Source organism: Canis lupus, chromosome 25, assembly GCF_003254725.2.
Source record: "Canis lupus dingo isolate Sandy chromosome 25, ASM325472v2, whole genome shotgun sequence".
Classification (NCBI taxonomy): Eukaryota; Metazoa; Chordata; class Mammalia; order Carnivora; family Canidae; genus Canis; species Canis lupus.
Window position 1 is genome coordinate 49578763 of NC_064267.1, and position 26769 is coordinate 49605531.

The 26769-nt window shown below is 61.6% G+C and overlaps 1 protein-coding gene across 10 annotated transcripts in view; it reads right to left on the reverse strand.

Annotated features, from left to right (window-relative positions):
- The window catches only part of HDAC4 (histone deacetylase 4), a 273029-nt gene that overhangs the window by 82822 nt on the left and 163438 nt on the right, over positions 1–26769 (reverse strand). For all 10 annotated transcript variants that reach the window (XM_049101240.1, XM_025463635.3, XM_025463633.3 and 7 more), the window contains 2 exons: positions 22869–23113; positions 7311–7461 (listed from right to left, as the gene is read on the reverse strand). In XM_049101240.1, the coding sequence (XP_048957197.1) occupies positions 7311–7461; positions 22869–23113 (396 nt within the window). The remainder of the gene's footprint in view (positions 1–7310; positions 7462–22868; positions 23114–26769) is intronic.

Genomic DNA, 26769 nt, shown 5'->3' on the forward strand with positions numbered 1-26769 from the left:
AAGTAGGAACCCCCTGAGTCCTGAGAGCTGTTCTAACGAATTAAACGAAGCCAAAGGCGGGGGGGGGGGGGGGGACGACTCGTGTGACCCACGGCCGGTTGGTCGGAAGCACAGTGGACAACCCGGACTGGCACGTGGCGTCCCGAGCAGGGGGCCGACTCGGGACGGGACACTCCCCGTGGGGTCTGACACCCCAGGTGGGCAGAGTTGGAACTGGCTGGCCTGGAGGACCGCCTCGGGTGGCGAGGCCCCGCTGGGAGGGAGGACTGTGCAAGTGCGGCTTTCAGGACAGCGTGACTCGGTGCGAAAGTAAAGGACAAGCACAGCAGGAAAGGACGGGACCTCCCCCAGCAAAGGAAGGGACGCTGGGATCTCCCCCCATCTGACATCCACGTGCGTGTTTTCGCGTAGCCTGCCCCAGTGTTCCCGCCGGGGGCTTGGAGGCTGATCCTTTCGCGGGTCGGATACACAATCCGTTTGGTTTCGCCCTTGTTTCTCTGGTGCTGCCGGTGCATTCACTCAGCTGCTTGCTGTTGCTGGTTTTCCACGTTTCTCTCTGATACACGGGAAATGGGCCTTGGTGTAGGAGACTCGGCGGATACTTTGACAAATTGCTCACAGGTTGTTAAGGTCCCTGCGAAACAGCCTTTCTTGCCACTGTTATCGCCCCGAGGATACGTCTCATTCACAAACTGACTTCGTCTGGCTGTAGGTGTGTCTGCGTTCCCCGAGGCAGCGCACCCCGCGGTGGCGTCACAGAGGCCCTTCTGTGTGTCGGGCCGCGGTCGGACGGCCCCAACCCCTGGGGGACGGGTCCTCCGCAGCTGCAGCGCGGCCTGAATGAGCTCATCCAAGGGGAGCACAAAGAAAGTTCACTAAACCGACTGCAAAGCACCTTCAGAAGCTCCCATCATGACACATGGGCTTTTGTCTGGGGCCTTCCCAGGGTCCGAGGAAATGACCCCATTGGCTCAAGAAGAGAGAGGCTCCCCAGGGCCCCGTGTGAGCCGAGCACCCGGCGGGCGGAGGGCACACAGGATGGACACGGCCAGGCCGAGGGAGGTGCCCAAAGGCCCCCCGTCACACCTGCTTCTGAGCATCGCTGCTCAGTGCCTCCGAACGCAGCGAGCGTCGGGCCGACACAAATCGGGACACCCGGGGCCCATGTTTCCTGCCTGCAGTGGACTCCGAAATCGCACAGACGGAGGGTCTGCTTATAACACACCTGGAGACGCGGTCACCTGGCGCTCCTGACGGCGCAGCGGCACCAGGCACATGGCCCAGAAACCATGCCAAGGGTTAGCCGTGTGGGGACACGATGTGCCCGGGGACACCTGGAGCGAGAGGTGACTCAGGGAGGAGCAGGGCGCGCGGCACCCCAACGGGGAAGCGCAAACTTGCTGATCCCTGTGTGAGCTGAGGGTAAGCGGCTCAGGGAATCACGCATAACGGGGAGCCCAGGTTCCCCCTCCTTGGGCGCTGCTGCCGCGGGAAGGGATCAGACCACCGGGGGAGGAGGGGGAAGAGGAGGAGGACCCAGCGGAGGAGAAGATGCCCCCTGGCCTTCAAAGCTGCGGTTCCGGGCCAGCGCACAGAGAAAGCAGGACAAGGAGAGGACGTCAGCACGGAGCTCGCAGCCCCCAGCGTCCCCAGCAACGCCGCCCTCAGCTTCTCAGGGAACCCGTCTCCACAGGAGGGACGCCTGGGATTCCCGCAGCACTCGCGGGACAGGCCGAGCCCAAGGACCATGTCCGGGAGCCTCTGACTCTCCCCCCGCTGGCAGCACGGGCCCCGGAACTCAGGGGGCAAAGGATAAACCCCATCCCAGCAGGGAGAGCATGAGATAAACCCCAGTGACAGGCAAGACGTGGCCGGGGGCAGCTGACCCCCTGGAGGGGACACCAACTCTGTCGCCGCCCGGGGCTGGTGCCTCCTTAGCACGGGCCAGGACTTGTCCCCTGAGCTGTGCCGAATGATGAAGGCTCAGGGTGGGGCGGGCACCTTACCAGGCTCTCTTGGGACCAAATCCAGAAAAACCCACCTTGGGCACCTGGGGGGCTCAGCGGTTGAGCATCTGCCATGGCTCAGGGTGTGACCTCGGGGTCCTGGGATCGAGTCCCGCATTGGGCTCCCTGCATGGAGCCTGCTTCTCCCTCTGCCTGCGTCTCTGCCTCTCTCTGTGTGTCTCTCATGAATAAATATATAAAATCTTAAAAAAATTTTTAAAAAGAAAGAAAGAAAAGCCCACCTTCCCGAACTCAGGAAGGTTCCTTCCGACGTTCCCTGACAAGGCCAAGTCCTCTCTACCAGAGACAACAGATGGAGACATGGTCACAAGGGCGGGACCCCCCAGGGCCTTCCCAGCCCCTCCTCCCAGGGACGATGGCACGGGGGGGGGTGGGGTGGGACTGGAGGGCAGCATGTCCCCCCATCTGCGACAGGTGTGGCCGCAACCCCAAGGACGCAGGGCCAGGGCTGCTCCACTCGGGGCACCACGGGGGCCCCTCCTTCTCCGAGCTTCACAGGAGGGGATTCCAGAAAGAGCATCACCCCCGTAGCCGGGTCCTCATCATCTCCGGGGCTCCGGCACTTCGTGTCCTGCCTGAGGCTACTGTCCATCTGTCCGCGTGCACGGAATCCCCGCGCTCTTAATTCTAACCCAGTAGGCCTCGCGGAGCCGCTCTTCTGACACTTCCGGGAACACTGATTGAGAACAGTTTTCTCCTCTCCTTTTTTATTTTTCTTGTAAATTTGCATTTTCATCCCGGTGAGCGTCCAGGGTGCCGCGTTAGCTCCCAGGGCCCCGTGCAGTGGCTCCACACTTCCTCACACCCCCAGCGCTCACCCAGGGTCTCCCCACCTTAAGTCCAAGTCACAGAGTCCACGGAACACATGCCACACACAGATATCCAAACATCTCTAAGTTTCACTTAAAAAAAACAATAATAATAATTCCTGCTAAAAAATTTTTTTAAAAAATTAAAAAAAAAAAATTCCTGCTGCTTATCAGGACGGAGCTGCCGGGGTCTGACCCGGTCGGGTGGCAGGAGGGGCCGTGCAGGCGGGCGGACCGGGACCCCCGGGGCTCAGGAGGGGACGGCGTCTGCACGCCACCCATCGGGATTCACCCACTTTTCTTGTGCCCACCTCCCGTCCAGCCTCCCGGCCTCTGAGGAAGGCCCGACGTCACTGATGCGACATAGAATGATTTTCTGGATCAGGTGTTGGATCTTTTCACTCCAGCCTTTTGGGTTTTTTTTTTTTTTTTTTTTTAAAAAAACAAAGTGAATGATTGGGCGGCGCTTGTAAACAGCAGCGAGCAGGCAGGTCGCCGCGTCCGCCCCAGGCTGCTCCCAGAACAAAGACTCGCCTTCTGCAGGATTCTCCTTGGAACCCGTGTGTCTTAAGATTCCTAAATGTAGTTCGTCTACGTAGAACTGACCTGACTAAAGATCATGTGTCCGTGCTGCGTGAGACGGAATGCCACCAGTTCTAAGAATTCACTGTTCTTTCGAGCGAAGTAGCATTAACTGGTATCAACCAGCGACGGAAAACTGCGGGATTATTTAAAATCAGAAATACTGTAAATGTTTACGAATGTAACAAAACTTTAATTAAATACTCAATAGGAAATTCCCTTTCTAAAAACCCCCAAGAAACGACACAGATGCCTTGCGCTGCGTTTTCAAATGCTCCCAACTGGGAGACGCCCCGGGCCATTTGCATTCCCCCACAAACGCCCTTTTGCTGGGGCACACAAGGCTCTCGTTCATAGGGGCCCAGCCCGCCCGCGGCCCCGCTCACATAAGAGCCCCCGAGTGGCGTCCACCACAGCGGCCTGCCAGGCCTGCCTTCTCACAAGACCACACTCAGGGCTGCAAAGCCTACACGAGCGTGCCAAATACCCAAACTGTACACAGTTTATTATTAATAATAAAACCTGACCACCCAAATCCACAAATTGAAAACCACCAGGGTTGCTGCTAGTGACGAGCGTGGAGGGAAGCAGAGAACATTCCAACGCTCCACTTGGGGCGGGGAGGATGCTTGGTAGGTGGTGCAGAAATTGTTTTTGACGTGTAAACAGATCTGAAAGGTTTTCTGAACTCCAATCTTTTCACATTTTGTGAGGCTTAAGATGTTATTTTTATTGGAAGATTCTGGTAAACTACGAGGAACCAATTTAGCCCAAGCTGCTTTTTAGCAATCTGAAAACCTGGTTATTTGCTGGTTAGTTGCGGCACGCTTCAACCAGCTGATACTTAGAGCTTTAACTTCCATCCTTAGGTAAACAGCGGCTTCCTTACTCCAAAGCAAAACACACTAAGGAGGGTGCGCGGTGAGGCCCAAAGCACAGGAGCTGGACGGGGAGCAGGACCCAAGGCAGAGGCCGCGCTGTGTGCAGCCCCGCCGCGGCTCTAACCCCCGGGGGCAGCCCCTCCCCCTCTCGCAGGGCTCCTACGAGGCCCAGGTGCTGTCACCTACGGGGACGGGTCTGCAGAACAGAAGGCAGCCCCAAGGCCGGCGGCCGAGCCCACTGGAGCCGGACTCCCAACACGCAGCGAGAGGACTCTCCTGGGCCGCGCACCAGGAGGCGGCAGGGAGCTCCAGACGCGACAGTGCTAGAGGCCACCCGCACCCTCCACTGCCGAGCAGCGCATGGGGCACCTGGCGGACGGACGCCACATGCCAGCCAGGAAGGTCCCTTGACACGGAGGAGTCCGCACACCCCACACCCAGGCAGTGGCTGGGCCGGCAGGGGCTCTGCGCCCAGGGAGCATCATCGTGCCAGCGGGCTGGGCAGCGGGGTGACCCCTGTGACCCCGCCCGCCCCACCTGCAGCCCGAGCGTGCAGGGTGCCAACCCAAACCTGCAATTTAGTTTCCCCTGATGGCCTTTTGTCCTCGTGCGTGGAGTCTCGCCTGAGGGCGAGCACAGCCCGCGGGCCGCCACCTCATCCCGCAGGGGCGATAGCGTGGGGTCCGCTGCTCAGACCTAATTACTTTCAAGTATCTATGAAAAATTAGATCTCACGCGGAGTAAAAACTCTCCTGATTTGCTTCCTACCTTGAAAATCTACAAACCGTTAAAATAAAAGTACATTTAAAGTATATTGTTTCAACGGTAAGATACGCCGCAGCAACTAATGATCATAAAAGGTATCAAACCAATCACTAAAAACTTACAAGTAGGTAAGTGGAGACACAACTGAACAGGGAAAGGACACATCGGTTGTGTGTTTCGGGAAAAAAGAACAGCCTTTCTGCAAGAGAATGCGTACACACACGTGCACGATCCGCGGCACGAACACGGGCGGGCTGCGTCCTGACCCGGGTCCAGAGGAGACGGGTGGGTCGGGCGGCACGACGAGCGGGACCCCGCGCTGTCAGGCAGGTGCCACCCGGCGGGGAAACGGAGCGACGCGCGTCTCCGGCAGAGGGCTCCGGGCCAGAGCGTGAACTGAACAGCGCTCCCCACCCTGAGAAGGGGGCGACACCCCGGCGCGAAGACGAGGGGGAGACTTGAGCAGCAGGACCTTGACAGGAGACATGAAACAGGCTGAGCCTTGGTGGCTAAGGCCCCCGGGGTCGGCGCTCCCTGCAGAACCAGCTGACGGCCACGGGCGCTGCTGGGGACGCGGGACACGGGCACTGCCCTGCAGGATGGGACGGCGCCTGGGGACCGCCCGGCCTCACCTCTGAAAGGGGCAAGTGCCATCCCTCAGGTTGGGCCACGCCCCCTCACACCTGCCTCCACGCCAGGAGACGGCACCACCCCCGACGCTCCAGTTAGTAGGTTAGGAGGTTAGGAACCGGGCAAATCCCCAGCAGCCACAGGACGGAGAACCTTGAACTTCAGGGTGTGCCATGAGCGGGGATGGAGCAGCAACCACCAGCAGACCCACCACATGGGACACGAGGACACGAGGCACGAGCGTGATGTCGAGTGAGAGAAGCACGAAGTCCTACATATTAGCAAGTCCGTCCATATAAACTTCAAAAGCAGCTGTTAGGTTTGGGGAGGGGGGACGACAGGTAGTTTGGGAAGGAGGGGGCAGGGCCTGGAGGGCCTGGGGCCGGATGCTGCCCCCGTCCTGGTCCGGGGCTTTACCGGGAGGCCAGCCCGTGAACTGTTCCCTACACGCTGAAGGGTGCGCCCTGCTGTGCACCGTACACCAACATGAAAGGTTCTCAAAGAATTTCAAATAACGGACTTGACAGGGATACTTTACAACACCTCGTGCTGCTGTGTGTACGTAGATTAAAATCTAAACGCCAGGCTGTTAAGATGGTTTGTCTCCGTGGCCTACCACCCTCAGTAGCTGGACGTGATGGATTTTTGAGGCTCACGTGCGTTACTGAGCGACGTGGAGACCGCTACTTTGCTCCCAAGCCCCGGAAGACTCAATCACCCTATAGGCCGCCACTGAATCCCGATACTGGAGAGAATCTGGAGAAACGCGCATCTTGGCTTATATTCAGTATCAGCAGGGAGCTAACGAGTGCAGCTGAGCACCGATGTCTCGGGCACACACGACCCGGCCCTGGGGACGTGACGCCCTCTCACTCCGCTGCCCGGGTCCTGGGTGCGTCACTGGAAACGGGCTGCCCGAAGGAAGAGGTGCAGACGCGCCTGAGACTCGTGTGCCTTCAGCCGGGGCCTGGGGCCGCCCGTGTGGAGGACACCGCGCCCATGGACACTGGGCCTTGCTGCGCCCACTGGAGGCGCTCTTTGCACAGCTGCTGGCAGGCAGCGGGGCTGTGGCTCCTCCCCAAGGGACATGGGACCCCCCCCCCCCCCCCGGCAATCTTCCAAAGGGGGAACAGCACACAGAACCAGCTCCTCTCCTCTCCTGGAAGATAACAGACCACGCGGCTCTTCAGACACACAAGCACAACCTGTGCGTAAAGCAGACGTCAGGGTCAGGAGCGCCGACGTGGGGTGAGGCAGTGTGATCCCCGCTCACCCCGGGGCTATCCACGAGCCAGGCCGGGTTCTCCAGTGCTCAACAACACGCTCGCGAGAGAGGGGAACTCTGAAACGTGTAGGACTGACTCGCGGGTGAGGCCCACTGTGCACCTGCCGCGGATGCTGTGTACCCCCAGGTGAAGGCAGGGGTTGGACGCCGTCGCCCAAAGCTGAGGGTGACACCACGAGCGCCGACGGGGGGTGGCTCCCTCTCCCCCCACAAGGCTGCAGCTTTCGGGGGCCGGGAGCATGACAGTGGGGGGAAGAGCCGCCCTGCGAGGCCCCAGTGCTGTCCGCCGCCCCCCCCCCCCCCCCGCCCGGGGCCCGCCCCGCACACTCACTCTCTTTGCCTTTCTCCTTGTTCTTGAGCTGCTGAAGCTTCTGCTCCCGGTGCTGCTTCTCCAGCTCCTGCTCCTGGCGATGCCTCTCCAGCTTCCGCTGGTGCTCGAGCAGCTCCTGCTGATGCTTCATGGCCAGCAGCTCCTGCTGTTGCTGCGAGCAGGGAAGGAGGAGACAAAGACGGTCAGGGACTCACCCCAGACAGGACCGCACACGCACACGCACACCCACGATCAGCAGAGGGCCACGCGTCTCCACGCAGGTGTCGTCCCGGCGCGAGGCTGTCCTTGCACAGCCAGCACCTCGGACACACGGAGTACGGGGGCTCGAAGCCCTGCACGCACGGCTGCTGGCTTGCCAAGTGTTACAAACAAACATAAAAACCACTGAGCTGCTAGAAGAAAACACCCATGAAGATCCGGGTGCTCTCCCTGGGTGGGCATGGTGCGTGGGGAGCAACACGGCTGCCTTGCAAAACTGGGAAAAGCTGCTCATCCAGGTACATGCGCGTCCGCCCCAGGACCCAGCAGCCTTGGCCCCAGACTCCCGGGCCGCGCGGACACGTCTGCACACGGGCGGCTTGCTCACGACGGCCCGGACTGGACGCGCCGTGGACCCAGGCCAACTGTGCGCCCATTTGCTGGAAAGCCACCAGCAACGGGAGATCCCTGATAACACGGACGGGCTGGGGATGCACAAAACACCCAGGCTGATGGTGCCGACGGGCTTGTGGGGAAAAGAGTCGCCCTCAAAGGGCCCCCGTGTGAGGTTGTGGGGGGGACGTCCGGGGACCCAGTGGCAAAGCCACGGGCTGCGTGTGCACCCCACTGAACACCGCGAGCTCGTACCCCTTCTCCTTGTTGTGGGTCCTGGTTCCACGGCCCCTCTGGGCAGGCGGCTGTCGGGTTCCCTGTGTGGGACGAGGGTGACACTGGCAGCCCCAGCAGCCCAGAACTTTCTAGTGAGGAAATCTAACACAGGTGTCCTCCTAAATCTGAGCCATCAAATGTCTAGATGGGGACAGCGGCACATGTGTCTGGTGGCTCACGGGGACTACGGTGCCTACCTAGTGACCAGCCGGGGACATCGAGGCCCGTGGGGGCCAGTGGGCCGGGCCGGGGGTGGCTGTGCGGGGCAGGATCGGCACCCTCGCATCTCCCGCTGTCCCGTAAGGAAGGCATTGTGCTCCCAGGTCAGCAGGTTACGACGGAAGGAAACGGGATGGGCTGGCACAAGGGGGCAAAGTTGAGGGGTTAGGGGTCGCGGCAGGGCGGCCAGGACGGAGTGAGGCCTACAGGGCTCTGTCCCCAGCACCGCTGCCCAGGCCCCCGTGATGTGCTGGAGGGTCTCGGGGCGGGGGAGCAGGGAGGCCACCCAGCATTCTGCGCAACTGTCCCTGCGCCCAGCAAGAGTCGTCAACAGGGAGATGTGTGAACAAGCCCCGGGTGTGAGCGTGGGCGCGTGATGGAGCCCTCACGGGGATGTCTGCTGCCCCGGGGAGTGCGTCCCAGGACATCGGGTTCCTGCCGGCCCCTCACCAGCCAGCTCGTGCTCCGATGCCTGCTGCACCGGCACCGGCCAGCTCTGGGGGCTCAGCACCGGGAGCCCCTGCTGCGGGGGGGCAGGTCCAGGCAGCAGAGAGGGCGCGGGCCCCGCTTCCCCCCAGAGGCCGCAGGGAATGGGGAGAGGTGCCTCCCCGGGGCCCCGCCTGGCCTCCTGGGCCCCGTTCCCATGATGCCATCGCCACAGTGTAGAAATCACCCAGTTTCTGTTCCCGACCGGCGCACCGCGTAAATGAACCGGATTTCAGGTTGCTTAGGGCTCTTTTCTGCGGAGACGCGGTACATCACCCACCATGCCTGAGACTTCTGCGAGGTTCCAATCACATCACACGAAAAACGTTAAAAAGAAAAAGAACATCATTACAGAGATCTAAAAAATGAGCACTCGCCTTCTCCAAACAGAGCCTACACCCCAGGAGTGGGAGCACGTGTGCCAGCCAATAAAAGGGACGTTCACCAAAACCTCGGACGAAGGCGGTGATAACAGTTAATGAGCAAAGGGAACGAACCGCCAACGTGTAAGTGGGGACCGCGCGTGCGGGACGCCCCGGGGCACGGGGCAGGCAGGCTGCAGGGGGCTCCCCGCCCGGCCTCCAGGCAGACCCCGCGCACCGCCCTGGCCCTCAGCCTCCCGCCTGGGCCCTGCTGCGGCGGCAGTGGCCTGAGATGCCCACAGGACTCAGGGCCAGGCTGCTCTCACACAGCAGCGCCCCAGCAACTCTCACTGCAGGGGACCCACGAACCCTCCGCGGACTCAGCCGCATCCCACCTTCTGTAAAGGGAGGGAGGTGTTGTGGGACCCAAGACCAGCGCAGGGGGAGGAGGAGGAAGGGGAGATGCGTCCGGGATGGGGCCCCACGCAGAGTGTGTGTCCGGACCCCAGGCAACGGCATGCCCTTCCCATGGGACGGGCTGCTCCGGGACGGCAGGTGGGCCGCAGGTGTGACGGGGAGGGCCAGGAGGAAGGGGCCCAGGGACACCGACAGTCCTTTTCAGACCTGTCCTAGGAACAGAAATCCCATTCTGAAGGGCCCCCTGACATGAATGGGAGGCAGGGGGCCGATTCCTGGCGTTGCTGGCAGAGGAGGGGCAGGTGGTGCGAGGCAGGGCAGCGGGCAGGGCAGCCCCGGCCGAGGGCACCTCTGCGGATCCTCAGGGCCGCAGGGCCAGGTGTGGCAGGTCAGACACACCCCGGGCCTGCGTCGTCGTCGGGGCTCCGCTGCGTCCTCGGAACCTCCAGAGGCGCACAGCCCGGAGGGCGGCCCCGCGCGGCAGCCAACTCGGCGGGATGCTGAACGGGAGCTCCTACCATCAGGTGCCCCCTTCCCCGGCCTCCCCACGCCCCGAGCTGCCCTCACGCCGCCCCGGGTTCCCTTTCAACTGCTTGGTGTTCGTCTGATGCGTAAATGAGGGGCAGGCGGGAAATTCACTTAATAGAGTCTCAAAATATTTACTTTCCAGCCAGAACCCAGAAGGAAAGTGAGATCTTTCAATTATCATCACAAAAATATCCCCCACCAGATACGGGCGATTAGAATTCACAGGATGATCAAACTCCCAGAGACGATACGGCCCTGGAGTCTTCATGGAGGTGGCAGCTACGAACGAGGACGTGACTCGCCCCGAGCGCCCCAGAGCTGCCCTGCGGCATCCGGTGGAGGGGGCAGAGGCCGGGGCAGGGACACCCCCACACCGGGGCCCTGGCGCGAGCCCGGCGGTGGCACCCCTGGTGTCCCCACGCACGTCGGGCCCGTCTCTGCATCTCGTGACAAAGCCATCCTCTGTGCTCCCAGCTTCTGGAAAATGAGGCAGAGGCACAAGGTGAGGGACGCCGCTCACGTCCGGCACTCGCGGCGAGGCCCCGAGGGAGGGACAAACGTGCCCCCGGGGCCAGCCTTCAGGCAAAGTCCACGTGGTCACTCGCAGCTGCTGCCTCGGCCACAGGGGTGGACGTCACACTGTGCGGGCGGAGGAGTCTTCGGAAACGGTTCTCTCGCAGATTGAAACGCGTGCGAGCGATTTAAAGTACGACGCGCACCAGTCACGACGGGCACCGTGACTCTAACCAGAGTTTAGTGCTGAATTTTTGTTTAAGGCGACGCTGAGCTCAGGATAAAAAATCAGATCCCGAGAATGCAGTTTCTCCGATCCGACTCGGGCGTCTCCCGGCCAACGCTGAAGCGGAAACCCCAGGGGATCTTCACTCGCAGGGATCCGCTGAGACGGAGCCCCGCGCCCCCGACGGCCAGGCTGGGTCGGCTCGCACGCGGCGCCCGGCCCAGCAGAGGAGCTTCCCGGGCCCCGCGAGCCAGCTCCTGACCCGCTCGGGGCCCTGCCCCGGTCCTCGCGGCCACGGAGGACGAGGGGCACACGCCTAGCAAGCCGGGGCCCGTGAAAGCGCGTGACTGCCACCCGCATCGTCCCCACGGGCTGCTCACAGCGCTGAGGAACCGGCCTCGCTGGCCCGGGGCCCTGAGAAATGGTGACGCTGACACCACGGGGGCTCGAGGAGCCCAGCTGCCGGGGGCCCGCCCGGGAGCAGGTGCGCTGTGGTGGCCTCACAGCACATCGGGGTGACCCGAGGCCACGTGTGCACCGGGCGGGGGGCGCCCAAGGAGGTCACACGGCCACACGCACGAGGACCCCAGGGCCAAGGGCCCCAGGAATGAACAGTGGCTTCTTTCTGAAGTCGAGGGTACCTGCCTGGTCTTAAGCGTACACGCGGCCTCCTGCAGACGATGTGCAAGTAAGCACGACCAGGGCAGCCGCCCCGACCCCGCCTCTCGGAAGGTACGGGCCGGACACCCGGGGCCCCCGCAGCCCAGTCACACGCCTCCATGTCGGCATCACGCAAAACCAGCCGTGAGCACTGTCCCATCTCCCTGACGCTAAGTGGCCTCAGCAGGAATATCCCTCAGGTGCCTGACTAACCACTAGCTCCGACCTGCTCCGTGCCCGGTCGCCCTACCGCTACGCTAGGCCATGGAGGATGCGTCCTGGGGACCGTGTGAAGGGGGCACGTGGGGACCCGCCAGCCAGCCTCCGCGGCGCCCCTGCTCCCAGCTCGGCCCCTGACCGCACACGATGGCTGCGTCCCCCTCCGCTTCACGTCCTCCTTTGCCGGGAGCCCGGGCCGGCGGGGTGCCACACCTAGACACAGGACACCAGGCCAGGAGGGAGGAAGGAGGGGCGACAGGCTTCACAGACGGATGGCTGGTGCCCGGGGCCGGACCCACACGCCCACGTCCCCGCCGCGCACACGAGGCCAGCGCAGGCCTGCTCTGCTACTGAAGCAGGTCCCACGGGCCTTCCTCACGCTGCGTTGGAAAGGAAGGGGGCAGGCGAGGGTGCAGGCCTGCGAGCTGCCTCTCCCCAGGGCCCTCGCCTGCCCCCAGGGCCTGGTGTCTGCCTCACTAAACAGAAGGACGGACAGTCGGGCACGAGTAACTACCACCTGCTTCCCTGGGTGGCTTAGGCGGATCCTTCAACCCTGTAAGAGCCTGGCATGGCCAGTGCCCACAGAGGGGCTCGCTAGGAGGAGCCAGACCCCAGGACGGGAGCCCACGTCCACCCCGAACCGGACCCGGGGCCTCTGCACGCTAGAGCCCAGTGCGCATGGTGCGTAATTTTGTTCCAGACGCTCCGGCGGCTTCTGACATCACCCGCTCACTTCTGGGTGAGCACGGGGCAGGCCCAGTGACCCTCACCTGCCGCAACACAAGGTTTGATGCAGAACGACACAAACAGAGAGCCTCCTCTCGAGGCAGGGGCTGCTGCTGACATCCGGGGACACGTGCTGTTCGGCTGTGGGTCCCACGGAGCCTCTGGGACGCCAGTGTTGCTCCCCACAGGGTCCTCAGAAATGGGGCCATTTCCATCTCTAGCTCCCCGGGTATCCCGGTCCAAATCAGAAGGGCGTGTTCAGGAGGTTCAGCACCATCCTCCCCTCTTGCTTCCTGGTCCAAAGCTCCCCACAACTGGACGCTCAAACATCACAGTGACAAACAGCACCGGCCTGCAGCATGGCAGTCCCCGTGGGAAGGTCTGCGTCACAGACGCCCAGCACGGGGCACGGGCCAGGCCCACTGTGGCGGCTCCAGAGGCCGTGCGGGGAGCAGTGAGGAGAAGGCGGTGCAGGGATGCAGCGGGGCAGTGAGGGCAGGGCCGGTGCAAGCCTGGCTGGCCTGCACGCCTTCCGTCCTCACCCACCGGGTCCCCACTGCTGGAACTCTGGGCTCTCGGTCGGGGCTCGGCCTCAGAAGGGCCTCATCGTGAGACCTGCGCCCGGCCCCACTGGTGGCAATCCTGGCTCCTTCCGGTCCACGGCGTCCACCCAGAGATACTTCCCATGAGGGCGGTGGGCTGGGGACAGCCTCCACATGCGTCTCACCCCTTCCCCCTTTGCTGCTGCTGACTGGCCCTCCGAGGCCACGGCGGATGAGGGAGCCCGGGAGGGTGACGGGCCAGACCCAAGACGGCGGGTCGAGGAGCAAGGGCCGGAGAGGCGAGGAGCTACATCTGCTCTGCACAACCCGGGACAAGGTTTTCTCTGCGGCACGTCAACTCCTAGAGCGGCCACCTCTGGGAACACACAGAAAGCTGTGCTCTTCCACAATCACAGCAGCCACACTCCAGAGGGCACAGTGAAAGGTGGTGCTTTCTAACGCACGGCAGCGTGATGCGCCCCCAACGCCTACTCGCAAAGGAAAAGCGGGGCCCAGCGTGGAGCCAGTGTCGTCAACAGCCGGCGGGCAGTGGGTCAAGCGAGGCCGTCCACCTGCCTTCATGACGGCCTGGAAACCGAGGCGGCTGGTTTCTAAGCGGCTCCTTCTGTCGCCACACCAGCCGGGTGCAGGCAGGTTCGGGGATGACGCAGGACTCTGGGTGGCACACGGCGCGCTTTCCCAGGAACCCGGCTTGCAACAACCCCCTGCGTCCTGCTGGTTCATTAACCGTTGCCTCGGGTGACCTGGAACCCCGGGGGCCTGGGGCAATGTCTCATCAGCCACCTGGGACAGGTAATAACGAGGGTAAACATCGCGGCGGGGCTCCCAGGGCCGTAAAACCAGGTTTCCTTTCAATTCCACCCCCTCCTGGCGAGGAGACTCGGGCTCTCAAGGAAACGAGCGGCTCTTGGGGCTCTGTCCTGCCTCGGAACCCGCTCGGGTCACACGACCAGATTTACATACACACGCGCGGACAAGTTGGGCCCTGCTCGTGAAACGGGCTGCAAATTCAAGCCGTGTGGGAGGACTTTTCTCTTTCACCTGTCGGGCTGGAAGCGCCCTTCGAGGCTGGGAATCGAGTGGGAGCACGGGCGTCCCTTCCTTTTTAAAAGTTTGCGTTATGTCACTTTGCTTCTACGTAAGACCTACGTTAGGACCTATTTTCAAAAGAAACCTGAAGAGGACTTTTTTATGAGAAAAGGTGGAAAGAGCAAATATGTGAAAAGCGTTGGTCCTGCAGCGAGCCGTCACTACGGGGGCAGGAGGGCCTGCTGCGCTCCTTCCCGGGACCCCTCTGGGCACCGCGGTGTCCGGCCGCCAGAGCTCGGAGCTGTGTCCGTGAGCATCTGGGCGTCACCTCAATGGACTCTGTGCGTCCGTTAGCAAGTTGTGTCCTAAGAATCAGAAAAGCCCAAGAGAGGTGATTTTTTTAGATCTGGGAACACTCAAAAAAGTTCCCATATAACTAACTTAGTAGTGATCGTTTCTTTGCTGTATGGCATTTGGCTCACAGAGTTGCCATCCTACAGGCACGTATCAGGGAGGGGCCAGCGTGCCCCAGGGGTGTGCTGGGGGGGGTCAGTCCTCCACGGGGTGGGGGGCCTCCCCACGCCCGCCCTGGCCAATACTCACCAGAGCCTCTCCACACACATGTTTGTATGGTCCCTCTTTGTACCCTTCCCAGAGGCTTTGAGCCAAAATGCAGGAGAGAAGCTCCCAGAAGCACAGAGTGCCCCAGCAGCCGCCCACTTCCACGACCTGCCACAAGTCGGCCCTGGGCTCCCGTGAACCCAGATCCCTCAGAAAGCAGAAACAGGCCTCCCCGGGGATAGAGGGGTCCCGGCCCACACCCCCTTCCGTCTGTAACCCGGGCCCTTGTTGGCTGGGGACGGGGTCTGCACCCCCCACAGTGCTCAGAGCCGCCCCTCCCCGCCCCGCCCCGCCCTGTTCAGTCTGGTGGAGGCTTGGTCGCACCTCACTGCTCCAGGTCACTCTGCCTTTCTTATTAGAAACGCAACAGAATGACTGATGGTTCAGTCGCAGGTCAGCTACTTCTGGGTTCATATTTAACTACCAGGTTACTTATCAAGATCCATCCCCAAAGGTCCATATTCTTAGGAAAGCCCAAGGACAGCCTGCTGCTCACTCGCCCGAACACTCGCAAACATTAGGGAATTAAGTAGAGCTCATTTCATTTCTCCCCCTTAATGGTATTAGCCAACATGGGATACGTAATGTTTTTACAAAGACATGGTGGTCTTGACTTTTTTCCATTCGACTGGTTTTTATTCGTTTGAGCACTTTGTGTATATAAGCAAAATCAGCAAAGTAACTGAGCAAAACAGCCTGTGTTTGGGCCCCCCCGGGGTCAGCGTGGGGCTGGCCACAGGAACAGTGGCAGGGGCGCCCACACCTGCGCCCAGGTGCCCGCTATGAAGCACCCCAGGTGTGCACGCACAGGTCTTCAAACAGACCCACGTGGCAGTGGCCTCGCCTGCCGGGGAACACTGCCTACTTTAGGTATTTGCCAGCAGCACACAACCTTGAACACCCAGACCCTCGACATTTATCCATCCCAGACAAGTATTATATGGCGCTACTGACACGAGGTGCCTGGAAGAGTCCAATCCATGGGCTACAAGGGTGGCTCCAGGCCGGGGCAGGGGTCGGGGGTCCATGTTTCATGGGGACAGTGTTTCTGTTTGGGGAGATGAGAACGTTCTGGGGATGGACGGTGCTGACGGCTGCACGACAACGTGAGCACACGTAACGCCACTGAACTTCAACTCAGAGGCGGATAAAATGGTACGTTTCATGCTATTTCTCCGTAATACACAAGTGAGTCAGGTTGAGAGGTTCCCCTGAATTAAAGGGAGCTGCCATGTAAGGCGGCGGCCCCCAAACCAGGCGTCCCCCCGGAACTCAACGCAGATACTCCAACAGAAGCGCACACGCCGATGCTCACGGCAGCACAACTCGCAGCCACCAGAAAGGTGCCCAACTGTCGGGCACCTGTCGGATGGAGGCACCGACCGAGGAACAGCCACACAGTGGGATATATCTGGCCCTAAAAAGGAAGGATGCCCCGACGCAGCTGCAACGTGGATGAGCCTCGAGAGTCTTGCGCTGAGTGGAAGAAGCCAGACAGAAAGAGCCGCGCGCTGCGTGACGGTGTGCACACGGCCCGTCCGGAGTGCGCGAGCTCGGACGCAGGAAGGACCTCGGTGTGGCCGGCCCCAGGGCCACGGGCAGTGCCTGCTTAATGAACGCGGGGTTTCTTCTTGGGGCGATGAAAATATTCTGGCATTCCCGCGTGCTCATGGTTGTGTAATACTGGACGTGTACTAAAGTGTACACTTTAAAAAGATAATTGATAAATTTTGTGTTCCGTGAATTTTACAATCCCATGTGTTTGATGCCCAGATAGTGCCCTCTACTTAAAAATACCCCTCTACCGAAAAGACAGAGCATGCAAGAGAAAAAAGCAGCAAAGAAAATGACAATTAGTAGAAAAAAATTTAAAAAGTCAATATTAACATATAGAAATGATGCTACCCACAATCCAGGAAGCGCACACATGACGTGAGACAGAATGGACGCAGTGTGAAGAGGTGCCAGCAGTGCGTGAGACCGCCGGGGGTGGTGGTAACCCCGCGCCCCTGCACGGCCCCCGTGGGTAGGGGAGGGAGGACTGGGGGGAGCCCGGGTGCCGGTGCCGCCCATCCCGGTCCCTGCTGCACTACTATCCTGCCCGTGGCATAAGCATGGGGTGTTCGGGGGCTGGGGGTGTGCGAGACAGAGCTACAGACGGACACACGCTCGCTCAGGATGGGCACAGGCTGTGGGGAAAACAGGGTGGTAGGTGAGGAACCCCCCACCCCGGGTCGGCAGTTCCATCTCTCTCTGTCTGGACGAGTGCATGAAACATGCAACATATGAAAAACCAGAAATGACCTTAAAGGTCAAGTATTTTTGGTTGTCAAAATTCATTATGGTTCATTGGGAGACTCCAATAAACGTGAAAACCCTATGTTTGAGGCATAAGCAATGACAGAGAGAAATGTCGACAATATGGTAAATACGATCCCGTGGAAGTACACACACACACACACGTGCGCACACGGCTTACACACTAGGAGACGACAGGGACACACTTCAAACATAAGAGCTTCCCCAGCTCCAGTTATTCAATAATTAACGATCAGAGAGAGGTTCTTCACGCGCCGACGTTCCTTGTGAACACGGCAGCGCCCGGGTCTGTGGGGACCCCTGTGTGCGGGACCCCTAAAGAGGAGGCCGGCACCCGGGAAATGTGGCATTTGCCCTGCTCCCCTCTGAAGACCAAGCAGGAGCAGAAAAGAGTATTTCTGGGAAGAGATACAAATCCACAAGGACGAGGCTGCGGAAGGGCTGGTGGCAGGTCTCCAGCGGGGAGTCTGTAGGCTGCAGGGCACGGGGGAGGGAAGGGCCCGACGCACAGGCCGTGGCTGCCACCGGGAGCCCCAGATGCAGGCGCTCTGGCAGCGCCCCTTACAGGGTCAACCTACACTCCCTGAGGGCTCGCGATGCCCGTCATGAGGCCAAATGCTGACGGGCTCCCGATACAAAGACATATTGGCCAAAAATGGAAACAAAAACAAAAACAAAAAACACCAATGAGAGCATCCCTGCCCATGGATGGAGGTGAAGGGATGCACACCTGATCCCAGAACCGCGGCCGGGACAGGGACTCTGGCCGGCGCTGGGGCTTCCAGTGTCCAGGTCCGCAGCCCTGTCCCCTTCTCCCCCCACGGTGCTCCCGACTCAGCGAGTGAGTGCTGCCCCGGGGCGCGGAACCCCGTGAACCTGGCTGGGGAGAGGGTGCTCCTGGAGAAGGCGGCTGTACTGCTGGGCCCCGTTTACGGCGTGCCCCCCAGTGTCCATTGCCTTGGGTCCACATCAACCGTCACTTTGGCCTCCAGACTTGCCTTGGCCAGCGGGCAAACAGCCTCTGGGATTTGGGCTGCTGCTTAAGACATACTTGCCCTCCGGTGAGCGTGGAACCCTGAAACCAGCAGATACTCCACCGGCCCCTAAGGGCCTGCAGCCACCAGCCCAGAGGGTGAGGCCACCCCCGCGGGCGGCTCAAACACCCCTCAGCAAACCAAAGGACGGCCGTGCTAAGTGTCGAGCCTGGGGGTTTGTTACGCAGCAGCAGCTAACGAAGACACTACAGGGCAGTCTTCAGACCCTTGGAAATGGCGGCTGTCACCCCTCAAGCAGGAAGGGCCTCCTGCCGGCTTACAGGAGGCGACTCTTGTCCTCTGTGCATAAATGAATGCTGAAATCACCGATCCTGATCTGAAGAGGTACCACCGCCAGATTTCAGGTACCTTAAGACATAAAAAGCATGTTATCGCATCGTTACCCTTAAAAATCACGCGCAGCCCAAGAACCACAGGACCGGGAGCCCCGAGTGTGACCAGCCTCTGCCCACAGTGAAAAGCACTTACAGGCTCCCAGGCTGCAGGACGGGATTTCCTCGGGGACACGGAACCAAGCCGATGGGAGGGGGAGAGAGCCAAGAGCTGAACCAAAGGGCACGCGGTCACTTGGTGTGTGCAGCAATACGCTCCACGGACGCGAGAACGGGGGCCCCGCACAGTTCTCTGATCAGAGTGGCCTGAGGACCTGGGGGCGCCCAAAGCGGCGTGTCTGCGGGGGCCTGAGGGTGCAGGGGAAGAGACTCACGCCCCTGCGAGGGCGACATCGCCACACGGGGTCTTTACTGGAAGGGCAAGGCCGGCTGTGTAGAGACGGGAGCACAGGCCGGGACAGACGTCAGGCCCCGGGTGCCAGTGGGAGGCAGGGACGGGCGGGCTCTGTTAACGCTGCGCTTTTTGATTTGAAACATGAGAAACGTGTATTGCTTTGATAAAATTAAAAAAAAAATTAAGAATAGCGCCACTAACTCCCAAAGGGGCAAGTCTAGCTAACAGTCTTCTAATCACGTAGGCAATTCCAGCTGATGAAACAGTCAGTGGTTTTCTGGGCACAAACACGCGCGGCCCCCACGCGCACGCTCCCCTCTGCCCCAGCGATGCCGCTCGCCTGGGACCCTCTGGTGCGGGCAACTGAGTGACGTCCAGGACGGAAGGGGACACGTGCCTGGGTCAGCCACAACCAGCAGGGTCTGCGTCACGTGCAAGTGCCACATGGAGCTCGGGGACCTTAGGCAAGATCGTACTTACCCCAAGTTAGCAATTTAACTTGTATTTTCAAGACTATTCCCTTAATTACAAAATCCTATGCAAATTCACTGATGATTCAATGACACAAATCAGACTGTGTGTTCAAGAAGCCTGACAAACCGCACTGCCAAATGTCACCCACGACGTGAAGGCTCATGAAGAGCGTTTCAACATCCAAACGGAAGCCAACTGAAGTTTCGGCACCATCAGAGGGCAGACCGCCTCACGACCTCCATTTTACGTGAAAAAAAATGAAACAAATGACTGAGATGCAGAGAACATGTAGACTTGGGATTCTCCCTGTGATTTTGAGAGCCAGGCCTAGAGCTACACCTGTGGGCCTCACCTACGGGGGGGAGGGGGGGGAGGTGGCCTCAACTGTAGGGGCGGGGCCACATCTGTGGGGGCGGGGCCTCATCTGAGGGGGCCTCACCTGTGGGCTCAGAGCATCATGGGGGTGGGGGGGGCGGCGGGAACTCACCTGTGGGGAAGGGGCCACACCTGTGGGAGGGAGGCCTCATCTCTAGGGGAGGGGCCTCACCTGTGGGGTCAGAGCCTCACCTGGGGGGGTGGGGACTCACCTGTGGGGGCAGGGCCTCATCTCCAGGGGCCTCATCCAGGTCGTGAGACCATGTGTGGGGGGCCATGTCTGTGAGAGCTGTTTGTGGGGCTCCCCACACCTCTTAGAGCACCCGGCCCCGTGGGTGAGGGGTGCTCCTGGGAGACTTCTGGTGAGGTGCACCCCGACAGCCAGATGCTCCCCGCACAGGCCCTATGGCACCTGCTCTGGAGCTTGCAGGTGCTGATGTGAGGACTCAGGAGAGAGACTCTTCCATCTGCACTCTTCCAGGGACGTAAAGCCCTGAAGCGCCACGTGGGGCCAGGGGTCGGGGAGGCCAGACCCGGCAGGTGGGAAGCCCGGCCTCGTCCTGGGGCAGCAGCACCCACCCCTCTCAAGGGTTTCCAGTTTCCTGCTTCCTGGTCGACCCGACGCCCCCTCTCACACCGGGGCCTTGTTTATTTCTCAATTTCCCATTTTCTAGTAAAAGCTACAAATTCAGCGGACACGTACGTCTTCCTCAAATATCAGACAGCCACGGCCGCCAGTTAGGGCACAGTCTTGCAGCCGTACCCGCGCAGGGCAGGTGGCGGCGCCCGAGTTCTCAGCCCACCTGGGCCAGATGAGGGGCCGTGTGCGGGGGGCACACCGGGATAAAGGGCTTTGGGGGCACACGGTGCCCTGGCCTGAGAGGGGTGGCCCGGGCTGGGTACAGGAGAGCCACGGGTCTGCTTGCAGGGCGGCCCCAGGACAGAATGCAGCGGGCAGCCCTCTGCCACGTACCAAGAAGCCTGGGGCGAGGCCGCTCTATGGGCTGCAGGTGGTCACTGGGAAGAACGCCAACGCCCGGGACTTCTGGCTGGCGAGCATCTCTCGAGGCCAGCCTCGGACACTCTGCTCTCCCCGGCCCGGACACCGGCCAAGCGTGTGGGACGGCCCCCAGCCGGACAGCAGCCCCCGGAGGCCCACGTGTGGGGCAAATGCGGGGCATGGCACCTGCTCCCGTGGGCTCCCAACTGCTCCACCCCAAGCCCAAGAGCACTTGTGTAAGAGCAAGGCATGACGATGGCTGCTGGGGGCCGGTGTGCCCAGAGGCCGGCGCCGGCAACATGTGTTACACAGGACCCCGGGCTGCCTGAACTCCAGTCGGAACCACAGGGCCTTGACTTGCCGCAGCTCAGGGACCCATCCCCACCCTGGCTTGTCCTGCGCCCACCCGAGGAGGCCACCAAGTCAGGGTGACGGCAGCAGAGGCAGCTACGGCAAAGCTGAACCCCCAAAACCCAAAGCAGCGGTCAGAACTCCCAAGGCCCAGGGCGGGCCATGCAGCTTCCCTGCAGCTTCCCCACACATGCTGCTCCCGTGAGGCCCGAGGACAGACTCTGGAAATGTGCCTTTGAAAGTGTGCACACGTGGCTCAGCGTCCACAGTGGGGACTGGGAGCTGGTGCCAGGCCAGCTCAGGGGCATACGAGGCCTGGGACGCAGCCCGTGGAGCCAGGTGACAAGGCTGGAGGCCTCGCCCAGGGGTGGTGCCAGGAAGCCCACGCACGGAACCGACCCCCCAGCCCTGGCACGCCGACCTCTCCCTCCCGTCTGCGATGGAGAGCATGAAACGAATCCTTTGATCGGTAAGCTACAGACCAGGAAGGGGGGAGACCCTGCGATGGGAGGAGCTCCTGGCTGGACGCAGACACAGGTGCACCAGATTCTGCAGCGCCCGGCTAAGGCCTGAAGAAGCCAGAGCTCAGCAGAGGGCGTCTGCCCAGGGGCCGCGTGGGGCTCCATCGAAAGGCCGTCCTAGAAGCATCCGGTGGCACAGCGAGCAGGCTCTTAACCCTCACAGTGGTGCCGTATCACACAAGCCACTGAGCACACGTGGCCACGTTGTGCCTGAAACTCAGCTGGTCCAGGGGGAGATGCGCTCCACACGTACGGCCACAGCAGTTTCCAAGACTCAGGGCGAACGAAAGTTCTAGTACCGACTACACGTTGAAATATCTCGGAAATGGTGAGGTTAAATGAGATATATCGAGACTGACTTTACCTTTTCGGTAGCCAGGCTCCCTGTCTCCTGGTATCAGGATGTGCCAGGGTTGGGCTGCACGACCAGTACAGTAAGGCAGGGCAGGGGGTCCGTCCCTTCCAACCAGGCCACGGGAGACACTCGGGCTACACGGTGGGGGCTTCGTTGGTCCCGAGGCCTGAGCCTCCCGCCCACAACCACGTTTGTGGGCCTGGACGTGGTCCCGCAGCCCTGGCCACGGCCTCACGAGGGGCCCCGAGTCACGGCCAGCAGCTAGGGAGCCCCTCGTTCTGACCCCAGAAACTACGAGATAATGCCTGTTTCTGTGTTAAATGGCTAAGTTTGGGGTATTTTGTTACAAAGCAACCGGTTACTTATACAACCTGGGCTTTCCTGCTTTGTTTTAGTGTGGCTACTGGACAACGTAAGATCACCTTCATACTTTTAATCTGTCCTGCCTGGATCTAAGGGACGGGGTGCCTCTACTTGGTTCTAAATTTATATTTAGATTAAATGTAAAAGCAAAGAGAATATTAGTATATTTTTCTCAATTATAAAGACCAATGAGAGAAACTAAGACAAGACAAGAAAAAAAAAAATCACAATGCTTTATAAATACACCACCCCGGGGTGGTCGCTGCTAATATGCTGGTGCTCGTGCTCACAGCTAATTTTTCTGTTCGGGGGCACAGCTTGTATTTTTGGATGAAAGCAGGTGACGAGCACGCCCCCCCCCCCCTCAAGTTCCGCTCCTGCGCCGTGACTTTCCCACGAGGTGCCGCAGGTCGTGTGGCTGCCGGGTGGCCTGGTCTCGGCACAGCGAGGGGCAGCCCGTGTGCCACTGCGGCATCGCGGCCGCCGGCCCGGAGCACGCCTCGGCAGCAGCACGGGGACACCGCCAGGACCCGGCACACGGAAGGCTCCCGCGGGGGCGCAGGGGCCCCACCAAGCGACTTACTTTTATGTGCTCGTGCAGCTGGGCCTCGTGCTGCCGGGAGAGCTGCTCGTGCTGCCTCTGGAACTCGGCGATGAGGATCTGCCTCTGGAGCTGCTGCTTCTGCTTGAGGGCCAGTAGCTCCTGCTGCAGCTGCTGCTCCCGGAGGGTGGGCTCCGCCACGGGCAGCGCAAACTGGTGGTCCAGGCGGAGGTCCATGGGCACCGCCGGGGGGGCGACCTGCAGAGGCAGCGCGGAGGCCACATCCACTGTGGGAGAGAGCACAGCACAGAAGCGCCGGTCACTGCAGCGGCACGGCGACCCCCGGCCCCTCCCTCCCCGACACCACTGCGAGGGGTGCCCGGGGCGCTAGGGTGCATGGAACCCTCGGGCTGCCTCTTCCCCCTCTCCCCCAACAGGCTCAACATGCAGGACTCGGGGGCCTCGAGGCCTTCCGTTCCTCAAGTGCAAGATCACAGAAGCGCGTGGCAGGTCAGCCCAGGACACCCGCTGGCACGGCCGCCCCCCGCCCGGGAGGCCCCGATGCGCCCGAGGCCCTCCTGACGTCATCCCTGCAAGTCAAGGGAGGGAGAAGAAAGGAAGGGCTCTGAAGAGCGCGCCAGCGAGGGGAGAGGCAGGCCGGCCTGTGCTCGGGCGCTCGGAGCTGCTGGGCTCCGTGTGCGGCCCGCGGGGTCTGGACAGACGGCGGCCAGCGTTTCCACGGGGAGGCGGGCGCCCTCGGCCACCAGGCTTCCCCGCCAGGGGCGCGCCGGCCGCCCGCACCAGCCTCAGCAGGCCCTGCGCTTCCGCGCCTCGCACAGAAGGGGCTTTTCCTCCTGGACCAATGTGCCCCCGACAAAAGCTCAAGTGATTTTGATTAGAACCAGGAGCTAAATCAATCTTAATGGCTGCACATCAATACCAGAGCACAGTGAGGGAAAGCACGCAGCCAGTTTTCAGCGGCGGCCACCACGTCACCGGCCCACGCGGTGCTCCCTTCCCGGCAGGGTCACATCTGCAGCGCACAGGGGTGCAGAGGCGCGGCCAGGGGTGCCGCCAGGGACACGCTGTGGCCTTTCTCACACGTGCCATGAACAGCCCCCAGGCTCTGCCCACATAACCCCTCTGAGTTCCAGGGGCAGCCCAGCCACCTGCTCCTGCAGCACACGGCCGCACACAGGCCCCCGAGCTCCCCGGCGTTCCAGAAAGTCCCCCACAGCCTGCTCGGGGTCCACTTCCTCAGGGGACACGGTCCAGACCCCAGAGCCGGGGGCAGGAGACTGCGGCCTCCCCTCCAGGGAGCTCAGCCCTTGGGTGGGAGACACACGCAGCAGACACGGGCCACCAAGGACCAGCTCCCTCTGAGGGTCGGGCTGCGCCGTGCACCTGACCTTGCTCCAGCGTGTCCGGGGCAGCCCACCCACGGGCCCTGAGACCACGCGGCCCTCCGGTCCCAGCCATCACCTCGTTCCTCGGAAGCCCGGGTTCTGCAGCCTCACAGCCCAGACTTCCTGGTTAAACGGCCCGAGGGGACCCGCCCCCCAGGACGGAGCATTTCTGTGGTCACGGCCCAGGTAGCAGGTGCCACGCTGGCTGCTGTGATGAGGCAGGGCAGGGAAACCCCCGGTCCTAGTCACCCGGCCCCTGACCCCAGCGCCCTGGATGGACACGGGGTCACAGAGCCCACGAGGCACAGCGCGAGGGCAGAGTCCTGGACGCCGCCGGGGACGAGGCGTGGACCCGCAGGCCCCCAGACAGAAGCTCGGGGTCTCCCTCCCCCAGGACCCGAGGCCACTCCCGCTGCTCCCCTGGCCTGGAGCCCCCGAGGCCGGGACCAGCTCTACTCTGCGGCGCGCCTCACCCCGACCACAGGGGATGGAGGGAAGAGACGGAGCCGCCCCGAGGGTGGTCGGGAAGTACGCGGGATCCGACCATCTTAACGAAGTATCCGACTCTCCGGTCCCTGGGCCCCGATGGCCAGGGAAGAGGTCAGGGTCTGCTTATCTTCCGTTTCTTCTCCCCGTCGGTGAAACGCGACCCCCAGCCGTGTGCACGTATTTCCAACTGAGTCTCGGGCTTCACGTGTCAAGACGGTTTTGTGTGGTATTTACGGGAAATAAATCTACACAAATATACTGTTTTCATGAACAGGGAGCAGCAGCATCCCTCCCACACCCACCAGCGCAAGCTGGGAAAGACTGGATTTTATCAATGTCCTTTCTTTTCTTGAGCACTTTTAGTATGAAATATCAAAAAAAAAAAAAAAAAAAGGAAAACCATTTGAATAGCACCAGCTTTATGAAACCTCACTACTTCCCCCACTTGCTCCAGACTTTCTATAAAGGAATAGACACGAGGGCAGGGAGGACCGGGCAGCGACCATCGGACAGAAAGGGGAGCAGGACTGGGCTTCCCCCAGAACCCGGCACATGCTCTTCTTCCTCGTTCACAAGCGTGTTGGGGCGGGATGACCGTGGCCGGCTGGTGGGCTCCGCCCTTGTGCCCCCGGGTATGGTGCGTGGTCAGGAGGCGGCTCCCAGGACCCGCCCCACACACGCAGGGACAGGGCAGACCTCCCAGCCCCCAGCCCGCCTCCGCTCTCTGAGGACAAGCCCGGCTGTGTTTCCGGGTGACGCACACACACACGGGCACCGGGCCACGCAGCCTGCGACCGCTGGAGCGAGAACAGTCCACCTGCCCGGGCGAGAGCGGCCCCCCGTGTGTCCCACTCCGCTGGCCTGGCTGAGCTGCAGGTTTCAGCCCAAGGACGAACCACGGAGGAGTCCCGAAATGAGCACAGCCCCCCCTCCCCCCTGTAAGCTGCATGGCTTCACCTGCCCGGGGCAGGCAGGTCAGGGGCGCCCCCACCCTAAGGGGCCACGGGCGCCCCGAGACGCAGGCCAGAAGCCCCTCTGCTGCCCACTTGGGCTTCCCTTCTCCTGATTCTATTGTACGCAAAGGCGGCCAGGGGACCACCAGAGACGTCTCGGGGTTAACCTCTTCAGACGCTCAACGTAAAAGTCCGTTCAAGCGATCCTTCGTGTTAACTTCAGAACTACGACAGGCAGAGCTTCTCTACGGACAGGTCCTCCGGAGGAGCCGGGGGCCGGGGCCGGGGCCGCTGCCCGGCGAGGAAGCACCGGAGAGAGGGCCGTGGGCCGACAGCACACGCGGGGAAGGGGCCACTCGGGGGCCGCGGCTCCCTGGCCCAGCAGGCACGGCGTGAGCAAGGGCCCAGAGGTCAGGGCGTAAGTGGAGGGTCCTGGGGACACAGGATGAGCCAATCAGGGCAGGGCTGGGGGCGCGGACGGATGCTGCAGGTGGACGCGGGCCTGGGGGGGCACGGGCTGTGCATAGCCTCCACACACAAGCCGAGGTTCACCCCGTTCCCTCAAAGTCTTCCCAGGTTACCTGAGTCTGGAATCATGGGGGATCTTCCAGGGAAGCACCCCCTGGCAGCTCCCTCCAGCCCTTCCCGGGGGTGGGGGGATGCTGGGGCGGGGAGGGGCCGTGGATGAAGGGGAGGGGTGTACGCAGGGCTCAGGGGGCGAGGAGCTGGGCTCTGCTCATGTCACCAGGAGGGCACGTGGTCCTCACTGCGTCGTTTCTGCCGTATTCCCCAGGTCTCACAACGGGAGGCTGTACTGCCTCAGTTTACCACTCTGAAGTCTCAACTAAAACTCCCTTCTTCTGCCAAAGAGTTAAACGCGGAGCAAAGAGAACGGACGGCTTATCACGACCCACGTCGGCTGCACCAGAGCCGGCTCCTGCCCTTTCCTCCTGTCGGAAAACAATGCCGCGCTCACGGGTAGGCACGACGGCCAACGCTGGGAGCGACGCGGGACAAGGAGACGCTGGAGAGGCCTCCTGGGAAAGGCGCCCCCGCCCCGCTCCTCCGCGCGGGCAGGCAGGCAGGCGGCCGGAG